At 43.1% G+C, this 13114-nt stretch overlaps 1 protein-coding gene across 1 annotated transcript in view; it reads left to right on the top strand.

Moving 5' to 3' along the window:
* cachd1 (cache domain containing 1) overlaps window positions 1-13114 on the top strand; it is a 100647-nt gene that overhangs the window by 78683 nt on the left and 8850 nt on the right. The window contains exons 13-24 of the mRNA XM_084067251.1: window positions 164-332; window positions 1167-1309; window positions 2456-2637; window positions 3500-3610; window positions 4602-4724; window positions 5543-5642; window positions 7110-7226; window positions 7595-7755; window positions 7843-7929; window positions 10892-11008; window positions 11519-11670; window positions 12423-12584. Coding sequence (XP_083923377.1) covers window positions 164-332; window positions 1167-1309; window positions 2456-2637; window positions 3500-3610; window positions 4602-4724; window positions 5543-5642; window positions 7110-7226; window positions 7595-7755; window positions 7843-7929; window positions 10892-11008; window positions 11519-11670; window positions 12423-12584 — 1624 coding nt within the window. The remainder of the gene's footprint in view (window positions 1-163; window positions 333-1166; window positions 1310-2455; window positions 2638-3499; window positions 3611-4601; window positions 4725-5542; window positions 5643-7109; window positions 7227-7594; window positions 7756-7842; window positions 7930-10891; window positions 11009-11518; window positions 11671-12422; window positions 12585-13114) is intronic.

Below are 13114 nucleotides of genomic sequence, written 5' to 3'. Positions count from 1 at the left end.
ATGGAGGTCCGCAGCCAAATACATATAATTTTGGGGGTCCTTGACATGAAAAAGTTTGAGAACCACTGAAATGATATCCACCTAAGTGTTAGGATTTAGAAGACATTTGTAGACGCGTGAATGTGTTAACCACTATCGGTCTCCCTCCCTCTGTGTCTCCCAGGTGCAGGACACATCGTTCATCCTGTGCATCGTCTACGTGCAGCCAGAGATCCCCGTCAAGCACCTGAAGAACCTCAACACGGCTCCCAGCTCCAAGCTGCTCTACCATCGTTTAGACTTGCTGGGTCAGCCCAGCTCCTGTCTGCACTTCAAACAGCTCGCCACTGTCGGTGAGAACGTCGGACGGCCCACCCTCACGCATGTGTGGCGGTGCTATTGTAAATCAGTTCTGTCTGTGTGTGTGTGTGTGTGTGTGTGTGTGTGTGTGTGTCTCTTTGAACAATAGGCTCTATGCACAGCAGCCATATTATCACTTCCTTCACAGGTGTTACCAATGATACTAATGAAGGCTCTGTTCCATTTAGTGTAGCACAGTGGTTTCCACGACCCCCATAACTCTGAGAGTGTACAAATGGAGCCAAATGGACACCTATAAGGGGCCATTTGGAAGCCCATAAGGGTCCCTGGACCCCAACTGTAGACCCACTGGTGTAACAGAGTGTTTCCAGTGAGCCAACATGCACAATATCAGCACCCTGACTCTGTTTGACCAGAATGGAACAGAGCCTTCATTAGTATCATTGGTAACACCTGTGAATGTCTTCATAATATGGCTGCTGTGAATAGAGCCTATTTTGAGAACGGATGGGTTGGATTTTCATGAAACGTGTTGGGAATGATCAGTAAGGCCCCAAAGATAAGGTCAATGTTTCAGTGGCAAAGGTCAAAGTTTAAGGTCACAATGAAGCTCAAACTTGAGAACAGATGGGTGGGAATGATTAGTGGGATGCCCTGAAGAGATGATTAACGTTTGGGTCTCAAATGTCAAGGTCACAATCAAGGTCAAGGTTGAAGTGACATAATAATCGGTCATGTCTAAAAATGGTGAGACGGTCAAATAGACATGTCGGTGTGGGTAGGGTTCGCATACCCAGGTGGGTGTGTGTTTTTTTTATTGGCTCATGAGCTTATTAATAATGTCTCACTGTTTGTTTTTCCTCCAGAGTCTCCCACGGTGATGCTGGCAGCAGGCAGCTTCTCCTCTCCCTACGAGCACCTCAGTCAGCCAGAGACGAAGCGCATGGTGGAGCACTACACCGCCTACCTCAGCGACAATACCAGGCTTATAGCCAACCCCGGCCTCAAGGTACACAGCACACGTATATGTGATTGAACACATGTGCACCTCATGCCTACTACCCCTGGCTTGAAGACGCACACACACACACACACACACACACACACACACACACACACACACACACACACACACACACACACACCAGCACCATGTGCTGTACATCAACTTCCTGATTTACAACATGTCTCATAGCCAGCCCTGATGTGTGTGGGCTTAACACACACACACACACACACACACACACACACACACCTATATATCTGTGTGCATGTACAGTATACACACTTACATTAGTGGACATCCACCTGTACACAAACACAAGAATAGTTGTTCCACAGCTGGTTAGTTCAACCAGAGCGTCAAAGTGAGGTGTTGGATCATTCTTCTTTACTCCAGGCAAGCACGGGTATTACCGCCTCCTGAGACAGCTGGCATTAAGCTAATAGGCTAGATGTTTTCCACCTAAATTCACGTTCTGCATCTTTAAGAGGGGGACTAACCCCCATGTGGTTTTGGCAGTCTGTGTGCATTCCTGTCTCCCTGCTCCCAACCTCTCTCTCTTGCCCTCTCTCTCCCAACCTCTCTCGCTCCCTCTCTCGAAACCTCTCTCCCTCTCTCTCTCTCTCTCTCTCTCTCTCTCTCCCTCGCTCTCTCTTTCTGCTCGGGGAGAGTGGAAGCTATAGAGTTTGAACTCTAAGCTGCAGTCCCAGTTCTGCTTCCCAGGCTACTCTTAAAGGCCCCCTCCAGTGACCTCATCGGCCCTTTGAAACGTCTAAGCTCCCCTGTAAACCCCTATAGGGATACCATTTTTTCTGGATTTTTTTTTTGGTTAGGACAAACCATTCATTCCTATTTTTCTTCCACGCCCCCCCCCCCTTTACTATTCTCTTGATCACATGTTTGCAGGTCATCTAAACATCTGTATGAAAATATATGATGAATGTTTGTGTGACCATCTGACAGGCAAGGCAACCGACACTCACACTGTTTACAGGACTTTTCAAAAGCCTCAGACAAAAAAGAAAACATTTCTCTGTTTAAATGAATCCTTGTGCATAATTGTCCTCTTTTCTTTTTCTCCGCTTCTCAATTCCTTCCTCCATCCTTTTACTTTCTCCAACTATCTCTGTCCATCTCTCTCTCTCCCTCTAGTCCTCTGTCAGGAATGAGGTTATGGCAACCAGTCACGTCACGGATGAGTGGATGACACTAATGGAAATGAGTAGCCTCAACTGCTACATTGTCCGGCGTTACATAGCAACGCCCAATGGGGTGCTACGGATTTACCCGGGCTCATTGATGGACAAAGCCTTTGACCCAACCCGCAGACAATGGTGAGGTTTACTTTGGGGGAATGGTGAAGGGCGATGAGAAGTGTGTGTGTGTGTGTGTGTGTGTGTGTGTGTGTGTGTGTGTGTGTGTGTGTTGTTTGAAAAAAGGTGTCTACAATAGAAATCATTTCCAGCACCTTTGGAGGGATAGAGAGTTGAATCAGTCAAGCTGTTTAATCTCTCTGCCTTTGCAGTCATTCATAAAGAATGTTGAATTAAACGTTTTCTAAACATTATATCTGTTAATGCCATGCCTCCTTGATAGAATTGTGTCATCATGTATTCTCAGTTAATAAATGATCACATGTTCAAATGTTGTGGTGTTGAGTATACAGTAAGTCGGTTTTCAGCATAATACTAGTCATACTCTTAGTGGTTTGTCTGCCCTTAACCACCTGAACCACAGCATCCATATTTTCGGGGGAACATTAGCCAGATATAGCAGATCTACAAGCGCACAAGGTGTTGTGAGCTGATAGGTCAGCTATTTTTTGGCGAGATTTGGTGTCAAAAAGCGGTCCAAGTACAGAGCCAACTCGGGTCAAGTTTACTAGTCGTCTAGACCAGTGGTTTTCAACCTTTTTTTTCAACCTAAGGGTCAATTTGGTTCCTAATTATTAATTTGTCTGGGGACCCCCTGGAACCCCCTCTAGGACCACTGGTGGTCCCCGAACCACTGGTCTAGACGAACTGGTTAAACAGTCATCTTATACCTTGCCAATGAAGATCATCCCGCTTTTACAGAAAATGGTATTGGAGCTGAGTATGTTCTAGAACCCCAGGGAGTGGAAATTACTTTTCCGGCTTCACCCAGCAGATGGCTGCTCAGATGAGTGAACACAACATGTTTTTCTGTGTTGTGTAGGTACCAGCATGCGGTGGCTAACCCTGGTCTCATCACTTTCACTGGTCCATATCTGGATGTTGGAGGGGCTGGTTATGTCGTCACTATCAGTCATACCATCCATGCCTCCAGGTAAGAAAACCCAACCCAGACAAAACTGATCATTATTTATGTTATTGTGGGCATAGCTTTGCTTGGGTACAAACGGAACCAAATGGACCTGTTGGGTCCATACACAGTCAGTGGTCAATTAACGCTCAGGACATCAGGACTCAGGCCTAGGATGATCGTGTCCCTAGTTTGAACCTAAAATATGTCCAGAACTTTCTCCAGTTTTTTCCTTATACAAATTATTCTTATTGCTGTGTTTGTTTCCTCCTGAAGGCAGGAGGGATGGATTAAAACATAGACACTTTATCTTAATGTCAACTTCAGTAATCTTAAAATACACCTCGTGGGGATTACCGTAGTTACAACAACAAATAAAATAATCTTAGTTGAACCATTATCTGGCTTTCATCTATGAACCATATCATGCAGCTGTGCAGTACACACATAAACACACAGGCACCCACACAAACTCACAGTTATTCTGAATGTTTATCAGCGTCTTTGATAAGTCAGGATTAGTGTGTTATGTAATGGTTCAGTAAGCATATCACTGTGTGTGAGTGTGTGTGCGCATGCATGTGTGCGCGTGAGGCAGTGCATGTGCGTGTTATGATGCAAGGCCCAAGGGATTATACAGTAGTTTGCTCTCTACACAACAAACAACGGGAGAAGACAAAGTAAGTGAGGATGGTGTGTGTGTGTTGCATAGCCTAGTGCTAAACTTTAAGCACACTGCCAGGTTTGTTTAATAAAATATAGTTGTATGTACACACACACACACACACACACACACACACACACACACACACACAATATGTCATATGTGTGTATTATATATAAAGATATGAATTATTATCATACCTCCTACTCATCCTGTGTGTGTGTGTGTGTGTGTGTGTGTGTGTGTGTGTGTGTGTGTGTGTGTGTGTGTGTGTGTGTGTGTGTGTGTGTGTGTGTGTGTGTGTGTGTGTGTGTGTGTGTGTGTGTGTGTGTGTGTGTGTGTTGTCTCTAGCTCTCAGATGGCCTCTGGTTATGCTGTAGCAGTGATGGGTATAGACTTCACTCTGCGCTACTTCTATAAGGTACTGCTGGACCTCCTGCCTATCTGCAACCAGGACAAGGGCAACAAGATCAGGTGAGAATGATATGGAGAGATACTCTTGTCTTTTCTTTTCCTTTCTTCTAGTCTGTTCTCTTTTTAGGCTGTTCTTTTTAGGCTCTTGCCTTTATCTTGTTTTCTTTCTTGGCTGTTCTCTTGTCTTCTTGGCTTTACCTGTATCTTGTACTCTAGATTAAAGTATTTTATGCTGTTCTCTTATCATAGCATATTATGTACATATGCAAGGGTTGACTGAAGTGTAAGGCATCTCCCATCTGGACTAAATAATGGATCCCATTGCAGTTGGTGAAGGTGGAGGGGACAGAAAAGAACAAGGGAGTAAAACAAGCAGAAAGCAGGAAGAAAGGGAGTAAACTAATGATGAAAGCATTCCACAGGCATCTTGGAGAAGATGTGCTGTTTCACTCACTTTCTTTTCAGTCCTACCCACCCACCTCCCCCTTCTCTTCTGTTCCCTCGCTCTCTTCATCTGATATTCTCTCTATTTCTGTCTGAAACCATTTAACAAACGGGCATGGTTGGAGTGAGAGAGATGATTTATCAGGATCAGTATTTGGCAGATAGATGAGTATTATTTGGTATAGGGCTGGCATAGGCAGAGGGGTTACTGGCCAGTATTTAGTAGAGGCCTGGGAAAGTATGAGCAAGGCATTGAATGTGTTATCCAGTGTTATCCTGCCTGATAACTAGTTGCCGGAACGAATATTTTCTGGCAAACAATCACATAATAACGAATGTGTTTATGGAACAAGTCGTGATTGTGCGTCAATAGTTCGGCATCCATACTGATGCATGTGTGTGTGTGTGTGTGTGTGTGTGTGTGGTTATTCTAGGTGCTTTATAATGGAGGACAGGGGATACCTTGTGGCCCATCCTACACTCATTGACCCCAAAGGTCATGCCCCTGCAGAGCAACAGCACATCACACACAAGGTAAACACACACACACACACACACACACACACACACACACGATGATATGATCACATACACCCTTTTAGAGTAGAGCTTGTTCTACAGGTATGATGCAGCGCCCCCTTTTGGCTGCACTGGAGGCAACATTTCAACTTAACATAAATAAGAAGGAGCTGAAGAGAAACAGGTTTCTCCTGATGAATTGCATATTTATGCAGCTTTATGATAGCGTGCTAACACACACTAGGAGATGTGATGTTCAGTTAATAGCAGTTAACTGCCTTCTTCCAAGACATTGCGTGCGAATAAACAAATGCACGTATTGATTTCATCTGCAACAAGCAAACAGAGACGTACGTAAACAGTCTCATTCTAAACAGCCTTATTCTGTTTGTCACACATGTGCCCGTGAACAAAGAGAGATGTAAACATGCACAAACGCATGCGTAGTCATGAACACAAACATCAATACTGTACATGAACCGCTTGAACTCCTTGAACAGTCGCCATCTCAGATTCAAATGATGTCTGAATCCCCATCATAAAGCATCATTAAGGATGTGGTGATGGAGGCATGGGATTGTTGTTGAGAGGCTGGGTGTTTTACATAATATTGCATATTGTTGCTGTTGAGCAGAAACGTTGTATCTTATTTTTTTTCTTACTTTTAACACATTGGGTGCCAGAGGTTTATTAAAATATTATACGTTCAGTGCCTGCATTTCTTCCATCCACTTACGTTATACGTTTCGTGCTGTAGAAGCCCCGACGCGGAAGTGCATGTAAACAGAGCGTGCGTGTGAGACGGCGGAGGGTCCCGACTAACGCCTGGAACAATAATATTTCCAACGCGATCCTCCATTGCAGCGTGATCGCCGATCGAAAACGGCTCGCTTCCACCACGTTAAAAAGAAATGGAGATATTAAGCTTTTAGTCAAGGAGATAACATTGGAAACGCCGACCGGAAGGATTTTTGACATGGAGCCACATCCAGCCTCTCCTTCTCAGAAACTCCTTGGGTGATCCCAAAGTTTCGTTTTAGCGCCCCACGTGGGCCCTACATGTAAAAATTGAATTGGGTCAAAAACTGTCCGGACCGTTTATGGCACTCGATGTGTTAAGGATTTTTTCAAAATCAGCGCTCTACTTCATCATACAAGAGTTTTGATTGATTGAATATTTTATTAGGCAAAAAAAAATAACAGCACAATTACATTTATAATACTTGATTGGGGTCACTACTTTAGTGTCGCACTAAAGTAGTGAAACTAGACGATCTACAAGCTCACAACGCGTCGCCCCACGACGTGTTTCTACCCAACTATATGTTGAGGTATTTGTGATTTGTGTTGTGATTTTACACCGCTGCTACTTTGGCTAGGTCTCTTTTGTAAAAGAGATTTTATTTTATCTCAGTTGGACTTTTTTTCTGTCTTTTCTCATTTGTGTGTGTGTGTGTGTCTGTGTCATTTTCCATATTGCAGGAGCCTCTGGTGGCCAATGACATCCTGAACCATCCTAACTTTGTCAAGAAGAACCTGTGTAACAGCTTTAGCGACCGCACTGTCCAACGCTTCTACAAGTTCAACACCAGCATATTGGTGAGTTTCCTCTATAAGTTCAACACCTGCATAGTGTTGAGTTTCCTAAGTGGAACACCTGCATATTGGTGAGTTTCCTCTATAAGTTCAACACCTGCACAGTGGTGTGCGTGAGACTCTAGAAAACTGACTGACTGATGCTTGAATGGAGTGAGAGACGCTATTAGAGAGATGTACTGCAAGTCATCTTTTGAGAACAACCATACAATTATCTGACAGTGTTATGGCTCCTTCTTTTGGTCATTATCAGAATTGCAGCTATGATTAACTACCGTTTGAATCTCCAGTTGAACATGCATTGTTTCTGTTCTCTCTTTCTCTCACTCTGTCTCTTTCTCACTCTCTCTCTCGCGCTCTTTCTCTCTCAGGGTGACCTTACTAACCTGGTCCATGGCAGTCACTGTTCCAAGTACCGGCTAACTCGCATCCCTGGCACTAACGCCTTCGCTGGTATAGTCAACGAGACGTGCGACTCCCTGGCTTTCTGTGCCTGCAGCACTGTGGACAGACTCTGTCTCAACTGCCACAGGTCTACCAAGCATGTCTGTCATTTTTCATAATATGTGATGTTTTACTTCATGTTCAGAGAGTGACCTGTATGTTTTCTGTTGTACAGAATGGAACAGAATGAGTGTGAGTGTCCATGTGAGTGCCCCCTGGAGGTCAATGAGTGTACTGGCAACCTCAGCTACGCTGAGAACAGGTCAGTAATTATCGTCATGCCTTAAGTTTAAATGAGTGTATGGTTTACTCTGAGCTGGCGCTCATATGTGATGCCTCTGAAGCGGTCAAAAGTATTGCTCCACTTTATTGCCTAAAATGCAGAATGATAATAAACAGAGAACACTGGGAATACCAGTAATATGATGACACATTTTATTAGATACACAATGTGCACTGTTAGCCTTTTCCATACCGTCCTGTAAGTAGTATAGGGGAATGTAGTTAATGAATGAATTATTAGATGGGTTTACATTGTGGTGTTTACTTAGGAAGTCTTTAACCCATTAAGACCTGGAACTGTGTCCTTTTTAGATTTGAGCTAAAAAGCATTATTTTACACTTTGGCTATTCAAAAAGAGCAGATATACAAGCTCATAGCGCGGCACCGAGTGCCGCGCTACGAGCTTGTAGATCTGCTATTTTTGAAAAATCATGAAAATATGTGCAAATCTTTGATATATATATATATTTTTTTTTAAAGCAAACAATTTTAACTCAAATCTTTCCTTCTGGGGGTCACTGGTCCTTGACATGAAAAAGATTGAGCACCACTGATATAGAAACATACGTTTTTCAGAATACTGTTGAGATTTAGGAGACATGTAGAACCGGCTTCAGGTCTCAATGGGTTAAGATGTTAACAAAACATCCGCTATAAGCTGCATCTCTGTTCCATTATGATGTTGTCATAATAGAACGGGAGAGATCCAGGCCCTGCTGGGTCAATGCAGAGAAGTAATTTCCACTTGGGGATAACTACAAGTTCTCCTGTATTACATTTAATTAGTATACTGTATACCAGACAAAGGTATTGCTGTCACATCAAAGGCACTGGCAGGCACTCGTAATCTTCCAAGCGATACCTAGCCCTGCCGACGATCCACGAGTGTCCTTGCATGCAGTCACCGTTTGTCCCTTTTTCAGTATTTGTCCCTTTTGAGGGGCTTTGCTAAAATGGTATCGCTGATGCGGTTATTTGGTTTGAGCTCATGTTTTGATTGAAATGTTTGGATTGAAATGGAGTATTTAGTCCTTGAAGCTGATTCATGTTTGTTGCCAGGATTTGATGCCATGAGCCTCTCTCTCTTTCTCTCTCTCTCTCTCTCACACACACACACACACACACACACACACACACACACACACACACACACACACACACACACACACAATGTTGCTATATTTCTGAGGACATAAACATTTTAAGAAGGCGAGCTTATGAATGCCATTTTTTAAAACACTTTATGTTTTCCATGTACAAACTACAAGAAAAGGACATATACATATACTTTTGTACTGTACCCAACATATTAGCCCCCCCCCCCCCCGTGAGCTTGTAGATCTTTGGTGCTCGACACCGGTCCACAACTAAGAGCAAATCAGGCATAACTCAAACCCCAGCCCCTGAACCTTACCTCTTAATGCCTCATCCTAATCGCAATCTTTAAGCCTAACTCCCCAAACCGTTTTGTTTTTGAAACAATCATTTTTCCTTTAAGGACCTGAAAAACTGTCCTCACAATGTCTATTTCTCAAATTCTACTATAGTTGTGGGGACATTTGGCCCTCACAAGTATAGTAACACGCGCACACAGCCACAATCACTCAGTTACACAGCGCCTGTGTCCCTTGTCAGTTGACTGTTCCGCTAGCCAACACCCTAAAATGGCAGTTACACTGTACTTACTAATTGTCGGTGTTGCACCTCGAAGATAGCCGATCTACAAGCTCAGAACGCGTCGCAGTGAGCTTGTAGATCTGCTATTTTCTGTGCACATCACCGATACACAACTAATGAGAGAAGCCGTGCTGAGGATGTGCGACTCATTCCAAGCACATCACTGCCTGGCGGCCCATAGATGGCAGTCCTCTCTCAGTGTCTTATGGGTCCATGTTCACACTTCCAGGGTCAAATTAACACTCTGGATTTGACTGTGTTGTAAAGATGCAACAGTTAATCGATTAGAAACAAATAATCGATTACAATAGAATAAGAGTCACAATATTATGCATTCTCTGCTATTTTTGCAGGACACCGTTGTACAAAGAAGTATGAAATAGGGGCTTAAGTGTGTAATCAGACTAGTCGATTTAGTAGATTGTAAAATAAATCAATAAGTCAATTTAGAATTTAAAATAAGTCAAAAAATGTATAATAATAAAATAAACATGGTTCAAGATTATCGATAGCGTAATCGCTAAGAAAATGATTGATAGTTGCAGCCCTCTGAAGGGGTAGCAGTAGAATGGTTCTTCGCTGTCTGGCCATGGCTGTCTGTCAGATTTTTATCTTTCTATGCTGTTGCTGTCGGGTGCAAAGCTTGTATGTCCAAAACCGTTCCTTTTTCATTATTATTTTAAAAACATTTTAAAATAATGAAAATAGACGAACTACAAGCTCACAGCTCGTCGCATCGCCTTGCGATGTGAGCTTGTAAACTGCTAGTTTCACTACTTTTGTGCGACATTTTTATGATAAGGTAGGGCATTCATTTACGAAGAAAACATGAAGAGTTGAAATATGGAGATACAAGGTTTCTGTCAGAGTGTCATGTCCGTTACTCTTACTTAATTGTTGTCTCTCTCGGCGTCTTTTCTTTTCATAGCATCCAGGTCTTTTGTCAACAGCGTGGCAGTCTTGCAGATGCTAATTTCTCTTTTGTCATTCTGCTTTTGACTATCACACTCTCCCGTGGTTCTGTCAAGCGGTTCTGAGTATTCCTGTCCTTTGAGGTGCTTTGTTAAAAGAGAATCGCTGATGCGGTTATTTTGTATTTTTGTTTGAGTGCATGTTTTGATTGAAGTGTTTTGATTGAAATGCAGTGGTATTCTTTGAAGCTGGGTTCATGTTGCTAGGCGGGGTTTGATGCCGTGATCCATTGTTATTTATTGGACTTTGAATGTGTATGTATGTACCCACTGTGTGTTTATGTGTCTTATAGGAACCCCAGCTGTGAGGTGCATCAGGAGCCACTCAGTCTGAGTATGATTGACCCAGGACTTCAGGACAGCCTGCCTCAGTGCATCAACACCCGCTGTAGTCAAAGATACACCAGCAGGTACTGCCCGCACACACACACACACACACACACACACACACACACACACACACACACACACACACACACACACACACACACACACACACACACACTCAGACCAAGAACGTCAGGTACGCAAGGGAAACTATGCATAATAATAATAAAATATTACATAATACACACAAAGGTACACAAACGTACACAATTCACACTCACTGTAGCCAATAAAGCCTAATTTATGCTTCATCGCATGCCGAAAATAGCAGACCTTCAGCGCGTTGTGAGCTTGTAGGTCGGCTATATTTTCTACGTGTGAATTACAGTATGAATCTGGCTTAAAACACCTAAATATATATCTTCTGTCTGTTGTGTGAGAAGAACCTAATTTCTATAGTATGTGCTCTTTTTCCATTTCCTTCGGTCGTAAACATCTTCTTGATCCTTGGTGATTCTACACACAGAAACAAACATAGGCACTGGCTGTTTACTCTCACTCTGCTTACTCTGGAACCCTGTGTTCTCTTTCAGTGACTGCTTCGGTGTGTTGGACTGTGAGTGGTGCATGGTGGACAGTGACGGCAAGACCCACCTGGACAAGCCCTACTGTGCCCTGCAGAAGGAGTGTTTTGGGGGCATCGTAGGGGCCAAAAGTCCCTACATGGATGGCCTGGGGCTCGCAGGTTAGTTGGACAACCTTCATACACGGTAAAATAAGGACTGTCTGATGATGGTGTTGCATGGTGAAAATTGCTGATCTATAAGCTCACAATCTGTCACATTGCGATGGCATTCTGAGCGTGTAGATTGGCTATTGTTAAATTTTTCAAAATTGTTGCCTATAAAGACATGCCCAAAATAGGGACGCACAGTTGAACGCGACTTTGATAGTGGGAGCCTTATATAACACTCAAGATTGTGCTGTGTACTATTTAATTACTTGAATTGTAATTGGTTCTTCTGGGTCAATGGATGCAAATAGATTGTTGACAATCAACTAAAAAAAGCTGACTTCTCATTTACTTGCTGCTGATGCGTTTTGACAATTCTACATGTAGCAGTAGAATGGAGAAAGGACAGCATGATAGCCCCCAGGTAGCAGCTGGCACACAGCGACTACGTGCTCTGTTGTGTTTTGGTGGAGCATAAGAGTGTAATAGCATGGCGCCAACAGGTGCAATTCAAGTCAGCGTAGTTCTATTTCAACTTCTTGAGCCACCAGGGGGCGCCTCTGTAGCTCTTTTCATAACCTCTAGTAATACGCTCCAGCTTATCGACAGAATGTTTCATTTCCTCTGCTTTACTTCTATCTTTATTTCCTCTCTTTCAAATCAATTCAAAGGGGGCTGTATTGGCATGAAGAGAGCGTACGTTTACATCGCCCAAAGCAAAAGTGGAACAAAACATTCGATTTCTCTCTCTCTCTCTCTCCCAGATGAGGAGGTGGCATCTTTGAACATGATCAAGAGTGCTCCGGTGGGCCCAGTAGCTGGGGGTATTATGGGATGCATCATGGTGCTGGTGCTGGCCGTGTACGCCTACCGACACCAGATCCACAGGCGCTCCCACCAGCACATGTCCCCACTGGCTGCACAGGGTAAGACTGAGGAGTGCATACACACCAACCACTTCATGATAAAAAATAATGTAATTATTTATTAAATACATTATTTATTTATAAAGCGCTTTTTGAAACATGGTTAAAGATCAAACACAGTCATTAGGGAAAAACAACAACAGTCAATTAACCCATTAAGACCTGAGGCCGATTCTACAAATGTCTTCTAAATCCCAACAGTATTCTGAAAAATATATGTTTGTATGTCAGTGGTGCTCAAACTTTTTCATGTTAAGGACCCCCACAATTATATGTATTTGGCTGCCGACCCCCATCTCAAAATAGTTTGTTCCAGGGACCCCCAGAAGCAAAGATTTGAGTTAAAAATGTTCGCTTTAAAAGAATGTATATTCAAAGTTATGCACACATTTTGACGATTTTTCAAAAATAGCAGATCTACAAGCTCGTAGTGTGGCACTCGGTGCCGCGGTATGAGCTTGTATATCTGCTATTTTTGAGCCAAAGTGTAAAGTAATGCTTTTTAGCTCAAATCTAAAAAGTGACACAGG

The sequence above is a fragment of the Gymnoscopelus microlampas genome (genome assembly GCF_963454915.1).
Source record: "Gymnoscopelus microlampas genome assembly, chromosome: 9".
In the NCBI taxonomy this organism is placed as follows: domain Eukaryota; kingdom Metazoa; phylum Chordata; class Actinopteri; order Myctophiformes; family Myctophidae; genus Gymnoscopelus; species Gymnoscopelus microlampas.
The sequence above is the reverse complement of the archived record's forward strand: the minus strand, read 5'-3'. Positions and strand labels throughout refer to the sequence as shown.